This window comes from Nothoprocta perdicaria, unplaced genomic scaffold (assembly GCF_003342845.1).
Source record: "Nothoprocta perdicaria isolate Ctin4 unplaced genomic scaffold, notPer1 scaffold_65, whole genome shotgun sequence".
NCBI classification, from domain to species: Eukaryota; Metazoa; Chordata; class Aves; order Tinamiformes; family Tinamidae; genus Nothoprocta; species Nothoprocta perdicaria.
Window position 1 is genome coordinate 3373596 of NW_020455921.1, and position 24023 is coordinate 3397618.

The window sequence follows — 24023 nt, forward strand, 5'->3', positions numbered from 1 at the left end:
GCACAGCCCTCAGGGCTATCAGCTACTCCTCCCAGTTTGGTATCATCAGGAAGCTTTCTGAGGGAGCACTCCTTGCCTTCATCCAGTCATTAATGAACAAGTTGAATGGGACCGGACTGAGGACTGACCTATTTTCCAACATAATATTACTGTATCTTACATTGCCTTCTCACAAACATATACACAACAGGTGTTTTTATAGTGCTGGTGTTTTAGACTTTTGGAAACATAAAAGTACGTTCTAGCAATTTATAAAAACCTCAGGCATGACAATGATTGCTTTTTAAACAAGATGACTGGACCTGAGCGGCAGAAAGAGGACTCCAGTGCCGATCTGAGAGTTCAAGACCAAAATTACAAATAGATCAATGGGAACAATTCTTTTTATCTTTCCACATCTGGGAATAGCTTTGTCTGTGAGTTATTGTACATATAAAGAAATACATTGTGTTAGCTTGCATGAGGCCAGTGGCCAGAGGCCTGTACTGGAAGTACGGGGATTATAAGGTACAATCACTCCTGTTAGAATCTGGAAAGGACATTTGTGCTGGCGCGTCAGGATGTTGGTTTGTGACCAACTTGTGACATAAGGGTAAGACTCTCCAGAGAATAGATGGGTCAAAACTAATGAAAGCAGCGGGAGTGAAAGGGGATATATTTGTAATGTTCAGGATACATGAAATGATTGATATTGATTAAAATAAGTAAAAAATATAAATAAACTATAATACAGACTCTATAGTTCTCTGATATATGGAGTAATTCCAAATTAATCTTATTTATATCATTTGTATAATGAAGTAAAGTCAGAATGTGGTGTCTGAATTCCTTGAATTTTGGCAATATTGAATTCAGGAGATATAAGTGTGGCTTTTATAGCTGAGGCCTGTTTCCTTAATGATTCAAAGAAAAGATTTGTGAGATTTTTTTTTTGAATTTTGATGAGTGTAAATTTCTTTATCTCTTTCTTTAATGAGTGTAGAAGACTCTAAATTAACTTCTGCCTTTTAACTTGGATCCAGAGTCCCAAATCTAGATCCTAAAATAATTCCAGATGTTCTCTTTGGGTCTGTCCTGGAAGAAAAGGATGTGATCGCAGTGGGGGTAATATTGTTTGAGTACTACAGCATACAGGAAATAAATGAATAGACTAAAGTTCTGCTTAACATTGATCAAGCAAAAACAGCATAACGCTGAGATGCAGAAAAAGTAGCAACCCCTCCCCTCCTTCCCTGCCTGCACACACAACTTGTTTACAAAAGTGCCTTGTAGTAAGTGCTGGTGGTGTCACTCGGTCCCATGCCCCAGAGCTATCACCGGGCCTCATGGGAGATGTGACTGCAGCATCGGACATGGGACTGTTTGTTCACTCACTTTCTGTGAAGAGAGTTTTGAACTGTGTTTTGAATAGACAGCATTTTCTTTGTGCGGTTGGTAAATAACACAGAGGAAAGTTAGTCAGCAAGTTGCATAGCTTCTACATTCTGATTCTTTGGAGCCCTTTTGTACCAAGCTTGACAGGATGTTTTTAACACAATGTGACCTCACTGGGATACCAGAGGTAAGGAAAAAAGTTATTGGGGCTGCTGTGGAGTATTTTTTTGTATGGAGCTGCCTGAAATTCTGCTTGAAAATCCCTTTTGAAAAAGAAGATAGTTTTACTGTGATCCAGGCAACAGGTTCAGTAAAAATCAATATCTTTAACTCATTTGTACGTTAGGAAAATCTAATTAGGACTGATTATGTTTCCCCACTTAAGGAAAATGATACTGATTTGCAAGTCTCAGAGCTGTTATGTCTTTGCTCCAGTGTACTGAGCAAAGGCCCAGTTCTAACGATAAAATATCAAAAGATTTTCTTTCCTCACAGGCCAGAACAAGGAGACCAGATCCACTCGTTCATCGAAGTCCTAGAAGCAGCAGTCAAAGCAGCAGAGTGTTGACAAATCCATCAAAATCAGAAGACAACAGACTTTTGGATACGTATTATGACTCACCAGGTAAAGGTAAGATGAAAAAAAAATAGCATCAATGTATTTTCTGGCAAACCTCACGTCTGAGTTTTCACCACAGATGTTAAAGATGGGTTGGTTGTGCTTGGACTGATGGTAAACAGGCTCCCGGGCAGTTTAACCTGGGGGATTAGTCTGGGCTCTGTGGTCACCCCCTCTCCTCCCTCTGCTGGTCATCACGGGGGAAATGCCCACGCGGAGTGCCAAGGACACCAGCCACTTTTCCCCCTGAATCTAGAGGAAGGGGTGATTGCTAGTGTTTTTTTTTTTAATTAGTTTTTTGCTTGCAATTTTAAAATATTGGCAGCGAGAATGCTTAATGATGAAAGGATCAGCTGCTGTAAATGAAGGCAGAGAAATCGGAGTGTATAAGAAGTCAAGGGAAACTTACAAAAAAAAAAAAAMCCCAAAACCACATACATAGCTCAGATATCCATTCAAAATAAATATTTTCTAGGCTCATGCTCAATGAAACGAGTGATGTGGGTATATGTAGGAAATAAAAGAAAGGTAAATTATTATACAAAATATCTTCACAAATAACTAATTTTGAAAAAGATTTAAAATATGTGATGTGCTTTGCTATGTATGCCAACAAAACCAACATTCATTTTCTGCACTGAACAATCATTTTTTCTAGACATTTTAAAGACTTTTCTAGACATTTTAAAGACATTTGGAGTTGCTTAAACTTATGCATAAGGCATAGGAAGATCTAGATGTAATTTTTTTTGTTGTGATTGTTTAGGAAGTAGATTGGTCACACCTCATGCTCAGTAAGGATAAGGTGACAATATTACTTTCTCAATAAAATACAGTAATGACTGTTCACAGTGATACTTTTATAATGTCAGACTTGCTCTGTACTTTGATCCACTATTTTGYGGTGTATAAGCTGCCAGCTCTGTTCTAATTACCGCAAATATTTCCTCTGAAGAGGCTTCTAGAGACAAGTGTGTTCTCTGAAGCAGAAGTCCGTCAAAAGGGATGATTGAAGATGACGAATTTTTATTCATGGCTTTGTTATTTGTGTTATGTTAATACTACTGGCCTGAATCACTGGTCAGATGTTAGGTACTGGAAAAAGTAAAAATGTTTTGTATAGCAAATGGATAATAATGATGCACACATGAGGCAGCAGATGAATAAATCAAAACTGATAAATTATTCAGTCTGACATAAATACAACCGAAGTAGTAAGATGGAGTTTTCAGATTTTTTTTTTTTTTTTTACAATTACATGTGTAATGTTAGATTTTCTTTTTCTAAATGATGTTTTTTTTTTCCTGGTGTCTTACTCACTATAGGTAAAGTGAGAAATTGGAATTTTTTTGCTTTTTTATGTTTCGTTCAGACAGAATGTGGCAGGAGGCAGAGAGTTAAATTTATTACTGAATTGGAGTGGGAGAGTGCAAAGGTTTGATAAAATTAAGCTGTGTTTAGTATTTATGGAAGCTACAGTGGACAAGCCAGTAGAGGTCAGTACACAGTGCTGAAATATAAGCGGAGTGCTGTAATTTTACATTCTATACTTCTAATAGATAACTTTCATTTAAAATGTAGTAACAGAATATGGTTTACAATAAATACTGTTGTATTCTTCAAAGAGAAATGTTAAAAATACTTGTTAAAAAATTATAATGACAGAATGTTTAAATAGCGTAATTTAAGTGACAGTGAATTTTGTAGCATGCTATAGCTTGCAATGCATGTTATAGGTGCTAGAATTATTACAGAACTTATTGCAAATGTTGCAAAGAGAAATGCATCTAGGTCATGTTTATGTAGAGGATTATGAAGATAGAGGATTGTYTTTAAGAGTCACGTTTTCAGATGCTGGAAGTTAAAATAACAGAAGAATTATTCCTCATTTTGGGATAACAGAAATTTGGAGYATTAAAATTAGTCAATGATTTTAAAATCACCATCTTATTTTCATGTGTGTTTTTATACCCATGTGTAGTTATATATGAATATATATAATATATGTGTATGTATATGTGTATGTGTATATGCATGCGAGTACAAATTTATACATAGAGAGTGAAACACAGTCAGACTCTGTATAAAGCTGAGTTATCGTTTCTTTTCTAAAAGCCATAGTTTCTTGTGACTTTTATTTCTGCGTGTGTGAGATTTAAAAGAAGGATAAGAATCAACCTGTGTAGCCTGTTCATGAAATGGTCTTTCAACACATATGAGCTGTAAAAGCTTATGTTTAGGTTGGTTTCTGTGAAGCTAGAAAACCCAAACCGTACATCTCCATTCTGTTTACTAGCTCTGTAACTAAGTACTTTGGAAAGTATTTTGCTATTAATTGTACYTGTTGAAACTTTAAAAATTCCTAAGGATTTAACAGATGAAGATTAAGTGCTAGAGACTCAGTAACTCTTTTATTGGTGTTTCTGAAATTCGCTGGTGACTTTGACAACTATTGACAGCATAAAGCGAGGTACGAAAGCATTAGCGATGTCATTAACTTCTCTTGAATGTCTGACCCACAAGGTATGTTCATTTCCACACTTCACTGTAACATCACGTGCATGACCTGTAATCCAGTTGCACCTGGACTTCCTGGTCAAAGATCTCCTGCTATACATGGAACTCTAGTTTTTTTTTTTAGATGAAATTGCACTTTATTTAAGGACATCTTCTTATTTCACTTCTTGCTTTGATTTTGTTTTGAGCAAATAGATTAGAATCCAAAAGTTTAATCCACCTTCTTTTCCCAGAAAAAAATCCTATGTCCATATCATTTTCATACACAATATTACTCTGGGAATCTTTTTCACATTTCACAGGATGTAGAACATGTGAGAAGTTGTGTTTTGCTGTACCAGAGTGGAACAGCTCATTTATAGTAACTGATACTCTTTATCTTTATTAGCCATTGTTGGGGAGAAACCATCATCAAATGCATTTCCTGAAGAGTAGTGCAAAGAGTGAAGTAAAGTTGCTTCTTACTATATTGAGTGAACTGGCTTTAACCAGTAAATTTTAAAGTCCAAAAATCTAAATATTGTTTTGCTTCAATTAAGTTTCCTTATGTGATAAATTGCATGAACATGTGGTGTGCCTTTTTCCATGACATTGTATGATATAACCTCCCAAAGTTCAAGGACCAAAATAATGATGCTGGACATGTGTAATTCAGTCAAGAAATATGCTATTCTTATCTAGACCCAGATCAAATACAGGACACCACAGTAGTATTGTTCATGATTAAGGAACAGTAGGTTCGTGTTATCAGTAAGATTCCTAATCACTTAATAGATTAGTATTTGGTATGTAAAAATTCTTTAATGCAAAGCAGCTATGYGGAGTTAAATTATTCTATTGTGATGTACCTTGGTTTTATGTCACAGGAAAGTTTATCCACTCTTTCTGTATGTGCATATGTGCAGGTGCATGCACACGTGTGTATGTATGTGTGTTTGTGTGTGTGTGTATGAAGGTGATTTCTAATATTTTGCATTAGCTGATGTGGAATAATCTGTCATCTAACTATAGCATTGTATGGTCTGTTTAAGCATGTATGAAAATACTGTGGTTTTATCTCTAGATGGCAATTCAGAGAGTGGTGATCAGAAATTGAGACAAATGTACTACTGAAAATCTCTGCATATAAGCAAGAAAACTGGYTTTTTTGCATCAGAAATTGAATTAATTAAGTTTCCTTACCTGTAATTATGTTATCAATCTACAGATTGCAAAATAATCTAAAATAAACTAGAGGCAATGAATTAGAATAATAAATGTAGGCAAATAAATTATAACCTCAAACATTCCACAAGGAAAAAAAAGATAGATTATTAATTMATTTCTAATAATAAAATTTTCTGTATCAAAAGAAAACATCAATATAATTTACATGTTAGTGTTCTACTGCTTTACGTCAGGATTTTTAGAGATAACTATTCTTCTAAGAATGRAAAACATCAGGAATGGTGTTTTTCACTGACTGCGTAAGACTGGCTGGTAGAGCTGTTCTTTTTTACTTTATGGAATTGTATCAGAAATTTGTTACCCGTCCCTTTCATTGTGTAGCTTAAGTCAGTATTAGTTTTTTTGTTGTTATTGCAGTTTTTTATTTATTCACTTCTTCATATGTCAAGATTCAACATAATAGTCCAGCCTCTTATTGATGTTATTAATTTCCTATTGAAATCAATTGGAAGCTGAATTCAATGTATCTCAATACCAGGAAATATATAAATATATATAAATTATATATATATATATATTATATATTATATATTATATATTACATATTACATATTACATATTATATATTATATATTATATATTATATATTATATATTATATATTATATATTATATATATAATGTCAACATTAACATTGAAATATAACTGCAGTTAATGCTTCCTTTTCACAGTCAAAATCCTAATTGTTTCTCACATAACTATGTATTTCTAAGTGGTCAAAATTTACACTGTCATCTTTTTGTAAATCAAATAAATATTCATTTTTTTTTCTAGTGAATATACATCTCTTGTGGTTATGTTTACAAGCAAAGTAATTTCTGAAGAGCTTTGTTTTTAACAATTCTTTCCGCAGAGTAGATTTTTATGTTTGGCTCTATACTGCATAATAATTCTTTTGCCACAAAATCTTACTATACCAAAAAGTGCTCACGTAACACACATAAGTGACTACCTAATATAATGCAAGGGAGCACTAACAATAGGCTTCACAAAATATGAAATATTTAACAAGCAGWCTTATATTTTTCTTTAGTAGGCAACTATTTTGGTTGTATGTGATAGTTTGTCCCAGTGCTGTTAATAGAAAATKTATAGCAATCTACATGTTTTTATGTGAGCCCAGGAAAGGACATATGTATATTTTAAACTTTTCACCTATGTGTATGCATACTGAAACATTTTATTAGTATACATATGTTTTATAAAATTTATGTATATGAATACATACAAAGCACATTATGAAATTTCTGCAGGAAAATATGGCAGCTAGATTYGGAAGTGAAGATATTGAAAAGCAAGGAGTGATTAGCAGGCATTTTTTTGGCCTRTGCCAAAACAAAACATGACTAACAGTTGAGACATGAGGATCAAAGAAATGGAAAGGATTCATCAATAGAAATTACTATACTTGGGAACATGATCTTGTAGTCAACCTTGTGGATTTATACTCAGGAAATCCTTATGGACATATACTCAGGAAGATGTTAGGAAGTATTGGGGAAGGTGCCAATGCAATCAGGCCTAAAATAGGTACCAACACAGTAATACCAACACCCCACTGGCACATTCTCCTATTAGAGAAATCTCTTTCCCCTCATCCCAATCCACCTGCTTGCAGAAGTACATTTGATATGTGTATAGTACAGTACGGTCACAGCAAATTTGGTTGGTTGCTGTGACCTAGGTTGTGAAGAGCAGCAGTGCCCAGAGAGTATCCTCAGACAGCACTGTTTTCAGGAATCATGCAGCTTGCTGTTGCTTTTCCTACGTCCTGAAATCTGCTTTCACTGCCCTCGTAATTCCTTTTCCTGCTCTAGTCTCCTCTCAAACAGTCTATTCCATTTGCTTCTAGGTCACAGTTCTATGGATACACAGCTGTATCCATTGTTCAATGTTGTTTGTGATATCGTTACCTACATACTCAAGATATCATACAGAATCACATCATCATAATCATSACATCATCACCAACATGTCATATGGAATTACATATTCTATGGCCTGAGCATAGTTCACTTTGCGTGTGCTCTTTCCAATGCTCTTCTTCATTTATCTATGAAGTTTGGTCTCACATAACTCACTCATGCCTACCTGTAAAATCCAGCTATTTCTCAAAGCACTATCTGTAAATTTTATTAGCTTCTCACATTATTATCTGCTATGTTTGCTTTACTGCCCAGGGCCAGCACCCAGTGGCTTGGTCATTTCTGTATAGCCCTAATGCTAGGGCCTAGTAAAATAGGAAATTCATCTTTAGTTGATGCTATTGGTGTGCCTGCTTGAGCAGGAAGGTTGGACTAGATGATCTGTAGAGGTCCCTTCCAACCTTAAATATTCTGAAATATTCTGAAATTCTGAAAAGTATGATTGCAGAAATATGAGATAGTACATCAATGAACTGAATAATAATTGATGCAACTTAATCGTATCTTCACATTCTCAAAAATGGTAATGCATTGTTATAGCTTACCTGTTTTAAATAGTTGAATTGAAAAATTAACACTGCAGTGAGACAGCTGTRCTTCAGGACTCTAGATAGGTGGTTTCTATGGCTATGTGATAGCACAGTATCTAGGAAAGGAGCAGCCTGGAACAAATTACAAGTTGGTACCATTCCCTCTTGGGCATTCTGGCATGAAATGACCATTCCTATTCCTCACCGGCTGAGGTCACAGGGGAGAGATGGCAGCATGATGCAGTACTGARGAGGAAATGTGGTGACAACACAATAGCTTGAGGAGCAGCAGTTGGAAGCATGTACATTGCCAGTCTCATGGTGAAAAGACACGGTGATAAGGATCTGGGTGAYAAAGGTTAGTAATGGATGGCTGAAACTTCTTTCAGTTCCTCCTCGACTTCCTAGAACAGGAATCTGTTTGCAAGTGAAGCGGGTGTAAACTCCACCTGATCTCCAAGCTAATGAGAAATGAGTGACCTCGCACTGTGTGACCAAACGTCATGGCATTGGCTGCAAAATGTAAGTGTTGCTGCAAGGCCAAGCTTCTTTCTTTCCATGGTTCTTATATGAGAGCTAGCTGGCTTACTGTGTGGCAGAGGAAGGACTTGTCTGCTTGCAATTGAAAAAGTAGACTGAGTCAAGGAGAGGAAGCTTTCTAAGGATTRTCCTTGTCACTGAGAAATGGGGAAAGCAGAGCAGTAGGGCCAGCTGAAGTCAAAGGTATTGATGCCACTTCAGGGTAGGAATAATTACCTGGAAGATAGATGCTGCAAAAGTCCCTAGTAARGGAGCAACTTACCTCCCTAGTGGGAGAGGGATCCACAAACCTGCAAAATAGGGACTGCATCTAGTCACCTGTTGACCAGAACGGAGATGTGAACTGGTTAAAAGAATTAAAACTCAAGAGAGCTGAAAGGCAGAAATCACAGCTAAAATATTGGAATCATCAGTAGAGAAACATCCAATAGAGCCTTTTTAAAATTTTATTTATTTTTTATTTAAACACTTTCCTAAATGCTTTAAGCCTTTAGGAAAATGAGAATGATGTTGCCCATAGTTAGCTCTTGTCAAAAGTTAATTTACCAGACTTAGGCTTTTCAGATCCTTATTAGTGCCATGTTAATATGTTATCTCTCAAAAATTAAAAACTATAGGGGGACTATACAAATCATAACTATAGAATTAAAGACTTCTTGGGTCTTTGAATGCTKTTGTAATATTTTGAAAGTATTATTCAGTTGACTTCCTTCTGTAATATTAAATATTGAGAGTATTTGACTGGAAGCACAACAAAGAAATAGTATTCATACATGTTACTGTGATGATCGTAGCATCTGCTGTAATTATCAAAAATCTGCCCCGAAGAGAGGGAAAATCCAGTACATCTTATTTACTTGTACATATAGTATTAAAGTTAGTTTCATCACAAAGTCACCAGGTTCGCTCAGTGATTTCTGCAGGTCAGATTTCACTAGTGAGTGAATTGGGCGCAAATGGACAATGCTGACTAAAGATGAGAAGATAATGCCTGTTCCATTGGAGAAAGTTCCACAGGTTTTTGCATGAATAAAACTACCTCTGTTCATGAAACAGCAATAGTGTTTCTGAGAAAGTAGATATTAAACCAAGGTAAATGATTCTATACATGAATCTACCACTATTTGACATATCATCAAAAAATTACTGCTTTCAGCTTTTATAAGGCACTTTCGCAAGTGCTGCTGTGAAGAAGTGGCAGTCTCATTCCAATGGCTAACAATGCAAGCCAGGTTCAACAAATACATCATTGTGACTCAAAAGGGACGGTTTTGAACGTCTTATTTCCACAAGTTTGAAATACAATTGATTTGGTAGCTAAAGAGAAAACCATTTTTCTTGGGAGTGTCTGAATTTTATTTTGGGGACCCATTACAGCTTCAGTATAGCTTCATGTTATCAGAGTCCCCTGCTCCCCTGTATTTTTGGCTGTTTGGTTGCAAGCCTGTGGTGATTCTGAAATAAGAGAAAAATTAAACCCTCTTCAAGTGTTTTATCTAGTGTGTMGTGTTATATAGGTAAATTACAGAGGCATAGTGGACATACTCAGTATATTCAGTATGAGAAATGTAAAAGTACATGTAAAAGTATTACGTAAAATGGCTGTAGAATGGTTTTTTGTTTGTTTTTTTGGGCCTATTGGACACAAATGTCCCTTGCGTTTCCCTAGAGAAACTATGACAGCTAGAAATAAATTATTTTCCTTTTTACTTACCTTTTCAGTATATGAATATACCTTAAACAAGATGTACCTGAACCCATCTACCATCTCTAAAGAGAAAACATATCCTCTTCTCTGCACACTGTAGTCCGAAACTGGAATGATGGACTGAATCCTACTTTAAATTATTTACCTTTTCTTCCCAAATACTAAGTAGATTTATTAACTGAATAAAAAATGGTCTTGTATATTCAGAGCACTTTTGTAAARTAAAATCTATGTTATGAATTTACAATAACAGAAGGAAAGGAAGAAGTGATTGCCAAGGACAAACAAGGCTGTTCCGAGAACATCTATTGATTGGAAACAAATCACTGGATTTTTTTTTGTTTGTTTTGTATTGCTGTTTTCYTTTTTTTTAACTTCTTCTTCTCCATATTACATGAAGTGGTCTCTGTCTGCATGTAATTTTTACTTTTTAGTGCAATCTGCACCTGTGGCCTTTGGACTTAATGTTTATGACAGATGGACTGGACTGTGTTTGCACCATTTAGTGTATAATCCTTCTGTATGTATCTATGCCATGCGAGGCAGTGGCACTGGCCCAGTGGGCATATTTATTAGTGCAGACTTCCTGTCTGCTTCCATTGTTCTGTTGCAGTGTCCTTTGAGCATAATGGACCTTGCTCTGTGCTGAAGCCACCTACAAAATATTGTCCTTGATTCATGCCAGATTATCTGTTACAGTCTCTAGTCTTTTTTTTTTTTTTTTTTCTTTCAGTACTCCAACTCATTTGCCAACTAGAACACTTAAAATGGATCAATTCCACATTGTAAATGCTCTTCCTCTCCACTCAGCCTGCAAGCTTCATTTCTGGAACACATGCACTAGCTTTGTTTGCTAGTATCAAAATGCTTGGGGAAAAAAAAAAAGAGAGAGAGAAAACATCTCCTCTGAAATGTGTTGTATTTGGTGCTACCTAAGCTCCCACCGTACTGGAAGTTGTTCCCAGRAAAGCAATGCCCCCATATAAAACATGGAAGTAATAAATGCAGTCCTGGCTGTAGCAGCCTGCGAGCTTGTGGCTGGCAGCCGAGAACTGTGCGGCGTGTTCCATTCCTGCTGACTTCATCCATGGTGTGTGATGGCTGTGGGAAAAAACGGACAGACTACTGTTACACAAGAAGTGTTGCCTTCTGTATCAGTAGAACTGAAAAACAAATGTCAAGCAAATTGAAAGGGACACAGCACTTGGGCATTGCAATTTTAAAGTTCTTTCTTCCTTTTTTTTTTTTTTTTTTTTTTTTTTAATAGACTTTGGAAGTGACCAAGAGAGAGATGTAACATAATACTAATGCTTGGACTGCCAAAGCATTAAATAGTACTTCACCTTGTTCATTTATCGTGACATTGCTTCTCTTAAATTTTTCTGCCTATTACAGAAAAGCAAAAAAATGAACCTTACTCCGTTTAGTTGCGGTCAAATTAAAATTAAAGGCAGATTTCATAGAATCRTAGAATGCTTAAGGTTGGAAGGGAGCTCAGAGGTCATCTAGTTCAATTCCCTTGCACATGCAGGGTCACCTAGAGCATRTGGCACAGGGCTGCATCCAAGCAGGCTTTAAAGATAGATATTCAGATAGATATTTGAAAATCAAAACCACCCTTTTAACTATATATAATCCTAACAGTTAAAAAGGATTTTAAAATATTTCTATATAAAGTAATTGTTTCCATATAAGCATTCAATGGGAAGATAGGTCAGTTATGTAATTTGTCACACTAYATAGCAGCACTATATATTCTTTACTCATATTATCACAGTCACGARGAAACAAAGTATATTTGGTGTCATACAGCTGGATCTAAATAGGGATAGTTCTTTCAGAAAGTATATTTACCAGCCAGGCTTCTAGAGGGTGAGAATGCAGACCTGAGAGGAAGAATTTCTCACGGTTATTAACAGTATTATTTGAAGAAACTAGGGAAGGCTGCCATGAAATAYTTGACTACACTGTATGATGCTAAGAAAAGAGATTAGTTCTTGAACATCAATATAGATAGATATAGATACTTTCCTTTATAGTCATTTTAGACTTGGTATCTCTGGTTAGCTGTAAGGACTTCCACTGTAAAATCTGTATCTGGAATGTATGCTTGGGAAAGCTTTGCTTTATAGAGAAAGTATGTTCAAGTCCATAAACAAATACGCATAAGTGGTTTGAATGTCTTCCTTTCATTCTCTTGAAATGCTGTTGTATATTTAGCACTTTTGAAGATCAGATACCCAAAATACAGTGGCAGACCTCAGTGCTTTTCTGATGACACGTGTATATTTTTAACTGAAATAAATTGTAAAATATATAGTTGAAGTTTGAAAATAACACGGTGGTATGTTTGGCAATAATCTTTCGCACAGCATGTACTTTTTTCCCCCCTTTTCTGATATATGGAATAGTTTCACTAGTTTAGTTACATAGCTTCTCATCTTGAAGGGATATTTTTCAGAATGCAGTGTACAAAATGCAAAAGCTAGTTGTGGGCAAATCCTATTTAATACCCTTCAATTTGAATTAAGTGTGTGACGATTCTGAAAATTTTCTTTCTGCATTTGGTGTGGTAGTATCACAGAATTTTCCTGATAATCTAAGTTGTGAAAAAGCAGTATTCTAAGCAGCTCTCCACTGCGGCTACTCAGTGAAATGACAAAGACTCCTCTGAAAACCAGCATAAAATTTTCACTATCTTCTTTCTGTAAAACCTATTTACAAATAGGTAAATAGGTTTGGTCCCATCCTCCCTACATTCTCCCATCAGTTACATACTGATCACATGATTACACACATTGATCACATCTGTCAGACTTCTCCAGAGAAAACAGGCCCAGCTCATTTAGTCTTCCCTCWTAARATAGGTGCCCCAGTCCATTAATGATCTTTGTTGCCCTCTTTTGGACCCTCTCGGAAGCTCCACATCCCTCTGATATTGGGGAGCCCAGAACTGCACGCAATACTCCAGGTGCGGCCTCACCAAAGCTGAGGAGACGGGGCTGGATCCCCTCCTTTGACCTGCTGGCAACACTCCTGATGCAGTCAGGATCCCATTGGCCATGAGGTCACATGGCTACATTGCGGACTCATGGTGAACTTGTTGTCRATCAGGACTTCCAGGTCCCTCCCTGCGGAGCTGTTTTCCAGCAAGTCAAYCAGTAATCTATACTGTTTTTTTCASAATTCCTCCCCAGGTGCAGGACCTGCGCTTGTCCTTGTTGAACCTCATGAGGTTCCTCTCTGCCCAACTCTCCAACCTGTCCAGGTCTCTCTRCATGGCAGCACAGCCCTCTGGATTGCTCTTCACTGTGTTGGCCACTCCACCCAGTTTGATATTATTTGCAAACTTGCAAAAGGTGCACTCTGTCCCCTCATCCAAGATGAGGGGTATRTTTGTAAGATATTACAGCTTGTTACATCAGATTAACTTGTCATTGTAATATTTGTCATTGTAATATTTGAGTTCCAGATGGGAGCTATTTGCAGTTAGAGATTGTGTCATCATGAAGACAAGCTCTATACCATTCAGTCATGATTATCCTAACTTCAGTGCCTGTAATATACAGTGCCACAGAAATGGCACTAGCCAGATTATATTCTGCAAATAGAATTTAGATATTCACTGAAGAGCCTAGGGATTGAACTGATGGAAGCACATAGTATCAAGGATATGCCGATTAAAAATATGCAGGCAAACTCTCAAAACTGTAAGCCACAGGAGGGGCAGCTGCTGTGTCATAGCCGTCACATGCAGCCCATCAGCTTATACCATTTGATTACTAGCTATGCCAATGTAGTACTGTAGTACCCTCAAACTTTACATCTGAAGAACTGTGCCTAAAGTGCACACAATGGAAGGAATGTTTTTTTTTTTCCTGCTCTGAATCAAACCTCATCTATGAATGCTATAGAATCAGCCTTATCTGGTCTCAATGCAATTCCTAATTCTATTAGAAGGACTGTAAATCCACAGAGCTTTGCAAAATATCCAGATTTGTCACTAACTAACTAAATGTCCTTGGGGACATGAGGTAGTAGACTTCAATTATCCACAGATATTAGCTGCTCTCTGTATTTTGTCTCTGATATTTATTGTGCTTACTGCAGGTTGAGGACCCCTCCCTCTACGTATTACTATATGTAGATGTGTGGCCTTGCTAGGATCCTCTAAAATTTTCTGTCACTGAAGGCATTCTCCCCTGCTAGGGATACTATGGAAATCCTTGTGTTAGGCCTTTCACCTGTTAGATTTTCCTATTAGTATAATTTTTTAATACCTGCAGCCTTATCTAACCTGGCCACATGGTACTTCAGGAATGATCCATCAGTATTCTTGTAATGTTTCTTGATGAATATTTGTGGTCTGACAAAATGCCCTTCAAAAGACTGGTTCATGTATCCACTGAGCCATAGATCAGTTTTCCCACTAGCTTTATGATCATCAGCATTTGAGAAAAAAAAAAAAATAGGACAGCCCCTTTGGGATATGCTTCTGTTCTGCTCTGGACAGGATTTCCAAGCTGAAAGCCTATCATCTGACTTTCCCATCTTTTTCCAGGGTCCAAACAATGGATTTAGCCAGTAGCTTAAATATCTATAGGAATATTGGTCCCTGATCCTTGTCCTTGGAAGGACACAATCACATTGCCCCTAACTGCTGCTGAATTCCACTACTGTCAGTCACTGTAAGAGCTATTAAGCTAATCAGCTTCTTTTTCCTTTTTTTTTTTTAAATATGTCATATTTTAAATATGACAAAACAGCAGCATTTGTTTTTGCTGCATCACCTGTGTCTTCAGAGGAGCTGCAGGCAAAACTACTCCAGGCTAACTATGCTCCATGCATGGACACATCTAGAGTTGATTAAAGCTTTATGGTATAATATTATGGTATAATATTACTACATATATTATCTCATGCAGTTGCATAGTTCTGTTTTTCTTTTTTTTTTTTTCCTTGTAATTTATTTTTATTGTTAATCCAGTTTTGATACTTCATACATAGATGTCAGGAGAAACTTCGCCTGGTTTCTATTGTTATAAGATCCTGATTATCTGCTCCTTACAAAAACAAAAAACTTCAAATCTGTAGAAAGCTAAATATCAAAGTGCAGTGATAAGATTTGTCCAATGTAGCAGGCAGATTAGAGCTCAAAGCAGCACATTCAAGTGCTTAGATATTGAGGATTTTTACAGACAAAATGAATTACTGTGCACCTTTTCTCTCAGTTAACCTCAGTTTGCACACTCAGGAAACCTACTTAAATTCTGAATAATTGTTCCTAATTAAAACTGGCACAGAAAAATGCATATCAGTTAGGAATAAATAGTAGAACATAATGAAACAATGTTATTCGTGCCCTTCTTTTGATATTTTAGAAATATTTTTTTTTTCCCCTTAAATCTCTCTCTTTTTTTTTCTATTGTAACAAATACATCCACACTGCAGGATATAAAAATTGATTGTTATTGTATTCAAAAAAATAAGAAAAGCAAATTCCAGGAAACAGTAAATACTGGAATAACAAATGAAAGGAGAGGAAAATGAGAGCATTTGTAGAAATCTTTCTCCAGAGAGTTCCTACAGTACCCATTTGTTTTGATTAAAGGTCTCCTTGTTTAAAGATCTTCAGTTCCTGAGTGTTCTTTATCTTGTTAGATTTTGTTGTGCTTTTCCGGCAACATATATCTACAACCCTCTGAGGATTCTCTTTACTCCTCCGCTAAAGGGGTTCACGCTACAACTTGGGTGAAATGGTAAAACCATTTCACTGGTCTTCACTGGTCACAGGCAAAACAAAGGAGAACTAGAGATTATTAACTGCCATTTTTGACTCCATTCAACCAGACCAAAGTACTAAATTAAGCTACATGTTCTACTTTATTTCAAAAACTGTATGGCATTATACATGATGAGCTACAGGAGTAATTTTTTGGGTACTGAATGAGAAATGCACTCTGAGGAAATTTAGAGGTACTGCATTAGATAATAAGAGAATGCTAATTAGCTGRAATCAGCTGCTCTTCTATGTAAGAAATATTGTAGACAGAGTTTGGTTAGTCTCTCTAGATACACCCAGTAAGCAAACTGGGTAAGTGATTTTAAAATACGGTCTTATGATGGTCTGCAGTGACAGACAAAAATAGTTTTTCATGTAGATCCCAGCCTCACATGTGAACCTCACAGCACAACCTGTGACAACAATTAGTTTGGCTAGCAAAGGGCTCTGTGGGGGATTATGTCATATGTCCCCTTCACTGTGCTGAATCCTTTTCTTCTGACTGTTAATTGTATTTCTATTCCACCAGATAATGCTATGATCAGTGAGAATGAGAGAGTAATCTATCCTTTGTACAGGTCTTACCCCTTTATTCCATCTACCTACRTGTTTTCCCTAAATGCTGTGTTTGTTGGGTTAGTAAGTGGCAACAGAGACAGATGGAGGATGTCACACCTACATACAAGTGATGAAGAAATGATGGCTGTTGGCCATTGACTTGCGGTGACAGGGGCATCTGTAACTTGTACATCAAAGGAACTCTTTTTAAGGATAGTGYCTCTATTCCCATTTACTGAAAATGGAAAAATGAATCCTCAGCTGTCAAGTACTCTATCACTAAGCTACAGCAGCAAGACAGTTACAGGGCAAAACCATCACAAAAGAAGACAAGCTAAGTGAAAGAGTAAGGAGGCATATAGTAAGTATTAAAAGTGAATATAGAAATATCACATTAATGTAGAAATATGAAATGAATCACATCTTTGAGACAGGATAATATTAGAGCAGTCAGTGCTGTACGTATTACAGACCTGCAGAAAATATCTCTCTGGTCTCAGTTTCACTGGTAGTATGCCAGTAACAAGGAAATCTGACTTTGAGGATAAGTGACTATCTAATTTTTCTTCAAGTGAGACTGACAACAGCATTAGCTTTTCTATAACAATACTAGGGAAATTTTTGAGTGTCTAAATAATTCAGTACAGATATTCTAACAAAAAGATAAGCTAATGTTTCAGATAAAAAGTTAGCTATGTTGATTTAGGCTAAGGAAGGATAGTCGATTAGGATTTTATGGGAAAGAATAGCACAAAGGATGACTACAAAATCTTCAGGGTTGGCTATTCAAAGTCATGTTAAGTAGTATGTTCCCAAATGAACAATTTCTTTTATTTAAATAATAATTGCACTATAGTTTACCATTCATTAGTGGAAAAAAACAGGTATGTATGAGGGAGTAGAATGGAAGGGAAGATCTAATGTTTAAAATTTTCTTCACATCACAATTTCATAATACAAAAACAATGAGTGAAAAAATAAGGTTTTTTTTTTGGGGGGGTGAGTGTGAAATACATAGAAAAATATTAAAAGACTGATTTCATATGTTCGTAGTGGTTAAAACTGCCACCTCTTTTCCAATACTTTGATATTTAAGTTTATACAGTGAAATGTAGAGTTGTGTCCTATATTTTCTTTTGACTAYTCTGTAGTTATTTCTATGAATTATSATCTCAAAGACTAAATTGTCYACTTCTAAGTGACATGAAAGTGCAATAACTTTCAGAAACTGTCCCACTGATGCCTGTGAAGTTATTTGCAAGAAAAATTGCTGGCCAGAAGTAAGTGGGGGCTCCGCTAAAGGGTTCAAGTGGAACATACAGTTAAATTTATGCTTACTTGATATATTCTTATTCTCTTATTCCTTTGGAATATGAGTCCTTATTCCTTCTACTTATATTTCAAAGTCATCCTAATTCTTTTTCTCTTTCTTGTTACTTTTCTCCTTTCTCCTTCTATATTCCTTTTTAACAAGATTTTGTGAGTCACACTGATTTCAGGCAAACAAGCTGCTGTGCTGTCAAATAAATAGCCTTGAAATGCTACAAAGTAAATCAGTTGCCTTCAAGATTAAGCTAAAATGTTTGCCTGAGCTTCATGTCTGAACATCCTTCCACTTAAMCAGATGATAGCAGAGTTTTTGCCAACAAAACATATCTTTACTAAAACAGGGCCATCTTTCAATAAGAAGAGAGCAGTATGCTGCCCTCTGCCATCAAAACATGCCTCTAGCCCTATTTATTTATGAGAAGCTTTGTACTGGATACAAACTGATCATGAATGTTATCCAGCTTTATATAAGACATCCCATGGTTTTGGTAATCTGATACAGGGTTTTAAATGGATAGCTACACTGCCAGTTTTAAGTGCCAGCATTTTTTTTTTCCTTTTGCTATCAAATGATATAGCATGTCCTGCTAAGAAACACCCTAGCCTTCACTGAGTTTATGCTTTCTGTAGAGGAATCACTATTACTAAGCATCTCTATTTAGCCTTTTAATTTTTATTTTTCTGAGCAAAATAAACTATCTAGTATTCTCTGATATGGCTTCCCAGAAAGAGATTGTTACAGGAAAAGTAATCATCATTTCACTCCACGGTCCCAAGCATATTTTTCCACAAGCTTATTTTTCAGCATCTTTTTGCTATCTGTTTATTATGAAAATTGTGCTGGAGAGTCTTTAAAAGTAGACACAGTTTCAAACATGAAATATTGTCCCTTCTTGGCATGATTAGGATTTCGTTCTATTAGGAAGACTATTTGATCACTTGTACTTGTATGTCTAAACCTATAGAATCAGCTTCGTCTGTGGATTAGGTATATAATTGACATTCACTCCATGCATGGAGAAATCTAACCTGGTGTGAGAAACCTGAGGTGTGACTAACATCTGAATTTTTGCAAAACAAACTAGAGGATGGATAAGCATTAACATTGAAAATCTAGCTTCTGTTTCCCAGAGGGTGTCATTGAATTACTGCAGCTAAAATTCTCCATGTACCATATCACTTTGATYTGAAAGCTAAAATCTGATGAATAATCATTTCAGTGTTCATCATCAGATAAGGATAGTAGCTTTGATAAATCCTTTGAATAGCCAGCTTCCTAACTCATTTTAGAATATGGCAAACTAAGATTTTGGGGCTAATCTGTGTATCTTAAAGCAAAGAAAAAATGCCATGTTTATGTTTGGACATACTGGAGCAATGGTTGTTGTTGTAAAGCATGTGGTAGAAGGAACATAAAAGGAATATATATGTAAATTATGTTAGCAGTTACTAGTAGTATTACAAAGGCTTCTTAAAGTGGCAATTCGATATCCAATTGTATGTCAAACATTCATTTAGGATTGAATTAACTTAAGTAGAAGTGTGACTTGCGAGGGAAAAACTGATAAGGAGAATTATATGCTGAATATTTGTTTGAATGTTTCATCTTGAATGAGAGAGAAACCTGCAGTTTTGTATGCTTCCCTAACTTCATGCATTAGAGAAACTGAATAGCACGACTGAACCTTAAAAGGAGTGACATTTATGTGAAGTCTAAGGTTTCTTTATGTGCATAAGAGCATGATGGTTCTTTCCATGAACAGCTGCTAGCCAATAAGCCTTTTTAAAAGCCTTCTGGATACCACAGTGAAAATCAAGAGTTCATACTCACACTGCAGGTTTTGTATACTGAATCTTCAAATATAGAGCACCTGCAAATACAAACAAAATGATAATCTAAATGCCTCTCAGGGAACTGTTACTGCATGCATCAGAAATCCTTATATCCAACATTCCATTGAGCATACTAGAACTTAGTACCTAAGAGATAAATTATACAATATTTAGGTAATTAAATGTATTTAAATGTAGTTAAATATGATGGTTTTGAAAATGTTTCAGTTGTTAATTTCCTTTTCCAGATGCACATCTAAGTGAATCTGGGTTGAGTATTTTCTGTTTATACTTTATTTACACAGACCATACAGCCATTACATAGTTTGAATATGCCCTGAATGATATGAATATGAACTGAATTCTAGGAGTGCAGTTATAATAGAGTGTGGGCCAACAGTCTTCCCCTGAGCTTAAGTTATGTGTTATTTGGGGCCGAGACTCTTTGCTTTTACATACTATACACCTTGACTGGTGTTAAACATAGTAAAATCAATGGATCTACTTATACTTTGGAAACTTGCTGAAGAATTCTAGTTGTTTGGTAGGTGGTGAAATACTGAAATGCTTACCTCTGTGATTTGGAGAACAGAAATGGCTCCTTTTTTGGCACTGAAAGTCTTACCAAGTGAAAATGTGGCCATGGAACATGTCTGTTCCAAGAAGAAAGCAGAAGCAACCCTTATGTGTAATGTATGTAACTGAAGAAATATATGAAAGAAAACAGAATAAAAGTTTTCCTTCTGTCTTTCTATGACAGTTTTTTTTTTTTCTAGGGGCTTAAGGAAAGGTTTACCAATTTCAAATATTTCATATTTTGAAAAGAGGCAGAAATATCTATAGAAAGGAACACCAAATTGGGGGATTTTTCTTCTTGTGCATTCAAAACAAAGAGCCAAGGAAACAGAGTTTAATTACAGGGAGATCAGTGTGAGCTGACAAAGGTACTATGGTTACCTGACCATCATACAAACATAAAGAAAGTCAACATTTTTCTGCACCAAAGTAAGATATTCTAAAATGTCTTTCTTTTTTTAATTAAAATAAACTTATTTAATTTGTAAGTGTTTCTGGGACTGATATCCTACATGTCCTGAACAATACATGGAAGGAAAATCATATTCCACTTTAATGAAATTACAAAACATTTCCTTGAGATTTGATTCTGTTGTTCAATAGCATTGTCTCATCATATAAAAAGCTTCACTAATGTCCATGTAATCAGAGATGGCTGTTGTACCACATGAGTTAGAAATACGTCAGTTAACAAAGTAACAGCTGAACCTTCCACTTAAATTCTAGCATTTTATTTTGAAGTGTAAACATTCAAAAATAGTATTTAATACTGAATTATAGCTAAGTGACGTAAGTGAATTATGTCACTGAAATAGAATTAACTATAGAAATAATGATGGATATATAGTTGCAATGGAATGGACAGACTAAGTTATAGCAACTTAATGCATTTGAAATGTGTCCCATACAATCTGATGACTATAGTAGCCCAGGTAAAAAAGGAAAGATTAATCATGGTGTTAAAGTGAATTTTTTACTTCCATTTGCAGTTGATTTGCATCTTGCATACAAATACTATACTAAATTCATATTAGAAAAGTGTCTGCTACTAATAGATCTTATTTGGTATATTGACTAACTTGCTTTGTGTAAGGTATGCCATAAGGTCAGCTTTAATTCTTCAATTAGATGGTCTCTTCACTTTTTAAAATATATCTTATTGGTCTAAATGTATGGTAGCAAGGCTTAAAACCAATACCTACTGTACCTTTTCAGCACAATGCTCAGGAAATTAACCATGGAGCTCTCATTAGCATTAATGGGTGTTTTGTGGCTAATTTACCCTCTACCATACTTAAAATATACTCTCCAGGGTGCTCACCAGGCTGTGAGAGAGATGCCTCCCTCCTGATGGCATTGTAATTGTATTTTATTAGATCAAGCTACAAATGAAAGATTTTGATTTCTGTGACATTTAGGCCTAACCATAATTCACACAGAAAACACACATACCTGTATTCACTATCAATTAGTTGTCAATATTTTCAATTCAATTTCTTATAAACTGGAAATAGTTTACACAAGATATTATATTTTATGCTAAATATTAAACATAAAAAGATATAAATTGCAAAGTCAAACATTCAGAAGTTTGGAAATGCTATTGTAATTTTAATTTAGTCTTGTTATGAATGTGTTTTCAGTTACAAAGGAAAAACTAAGAAATTTAGTAAAATCAGCTAGAATCCTGGCCTTAGGAATTTGTGTGTGTGTGTGTGTGTGTGTGTGTGTGTGTGTGTGTTTGTAAGAGACTACATTTTTTCCAGTTAGAGGTGCAAAAATTCTATGGAATCCCTATTCCAGAAAAAAAAGGAGAATATTTTCCAAATCTATTTCTGAATAAAGTATATAAAATGGATTAATATTAAATAAGATAAAGAAGAAAGGGGGTCTCTATGTGATTAAAATGATCTTTTATCTACAACATTCAAAAGTGAATTAACCCCTTTTTCAGTTTTTAACAGGACCAAGGCTGAACATAGGAGACCTATTTCAGTTTCTGATAGCAACAGTGCTGAATACAGGAGCTAAGGCAGGTAGGCTAAAGGATTGGTGGGAACAATGTTCAAAGTACTGGAGACAGGGAGAGAAGGAGATGAACTAGTTCTTGGAGTACTGGAATATAAAGTCACAATCAACAATATTTTTTAAAATAATTTGGATTGTATAAAATTGCAAAATAACGTAGATAGTGAGTGCATTTAAGAGAAGAAAAAAAATAAGTAACTAATATGGACTTACCCGTATGATTCCATCAGGCAAAAACTTGGGGGAAATATTGAAGGAATGGAAGATGTGGGAGTAAATGGGATAAAACAAAGGGCTAATAGATCATGTCAAATCAATCTGTTATCTTTCTTCAGTAAGATAAGTCATTTTTTGGACAAGAGATCTAGTCTATCTGGACTTCAGACAAGCATTGATTTAGTACCACATAAAGAATTATTGGTTACCCTGAAGAAGATAGGGACTATTACAGAACTGTAGAGTTAGTAAGGGSTAGAAGAGGGCTGAGTAAATTATACACAGTAAGCAACTGTCAACCTTACGGGCATTTGTAAATAGTGTCTTGGCTTGTACATTGCTGCATGGCTGTAAAGGTTCCAAGTGTAGGTCCCAAAACGTTATTCTTATTCAACTTCTTGGGGACTTTTATTTAACATCTCTCCACCATTCTTTACAATGCCACACTAAAAAGCAGTTGCTAAATAAGCTATGAACACTTATTCTGAGTATCCAGAGTCTCAGAATTTGTAACTGAGGTATCATTTTGTGCATTACACAACTTAGTATTACTAGTTGTTGGTACCTGATCATTATTAGTTTTATAAATATCTCTCTTTTCCCTCATTGCATACACTGAAATACTTCCTGTTGTGATTTAGCCTGCTTGTAGTCCAAGTCAGCATCACTTAAGAAAGTAATGCAGCCATGATTAGGGCTGTTTTGCCCCCTCATATCTTCTAGGAAAGAAGCAAATATATTTAGCTTGGGCTTTTTTTTTTTTTTTTTTTTTTAAGACAGAGAATGTGATTGCCTCCAGGAAAAAAGGTCACTTATTTGTTCAAGATATATTTACAGAATATCTTAGTAGAATCTGGCAGCATATTTTCAATGGATATCTGCCCAAGGATATCTAACAGATATGTTACAAAGTCCAATATTGGATGAACTATAACAGATGTAATGAAGTGAGTAGTACAGGAAACATGCAGGATAAAATATGATATATCACATTGGAAGGCTGGTGTCTTTCTTTTCACAGACATCCAGATTGATTGTATGAAATTATTCACAGTAATAAGATAAAGGTAGATATGTAGTTTCACTAAGAGAAGGTGACTCCAAGATAGTTTTACTAGGGTAGTCATAAAGCAGCTATAGTCATACACTGAGAGGAAAATTACGTAACTTGTCTATCTTTTCCCTTCCCTTCCCTTCCCTTCCCTTCCCTTCCCTTCCCTTCCCTTCCCTTCCCTTCCCTTCCCTTCCCTTCCCTTCCCTT

The 24023-nt window shown here is 35.7% G+C and overlaps 1 protein-coding gene across 1 annotated transcript in view; it reads left to right on the top strand.

The window, feature by feature from the left end:
• Positions 1 to 1498: 1498 nt before the first annotated feature.
• Positions 1499 to 24023, top strand: part of ST18 (ST18, C2H2C-type zinc finger) — a 163743-nt gene continuing 141218 nt past the window's right edge. The window contains exons 1-2 of the mRNA XM_026050101.1: positions 1499 to 1561; positions 1870 to 2005. Of these exons, the coding sequence (XP_025905886.1) occupies positions 1523 to 1561; positions 1870 to 2005 (175 nt within the window). The 5' untranslated portion in view covers positions 1499 to 1522. The remainder of the gene's footprint in view (positions 1562 to 1869; positions 2006 to 24023) is intronic.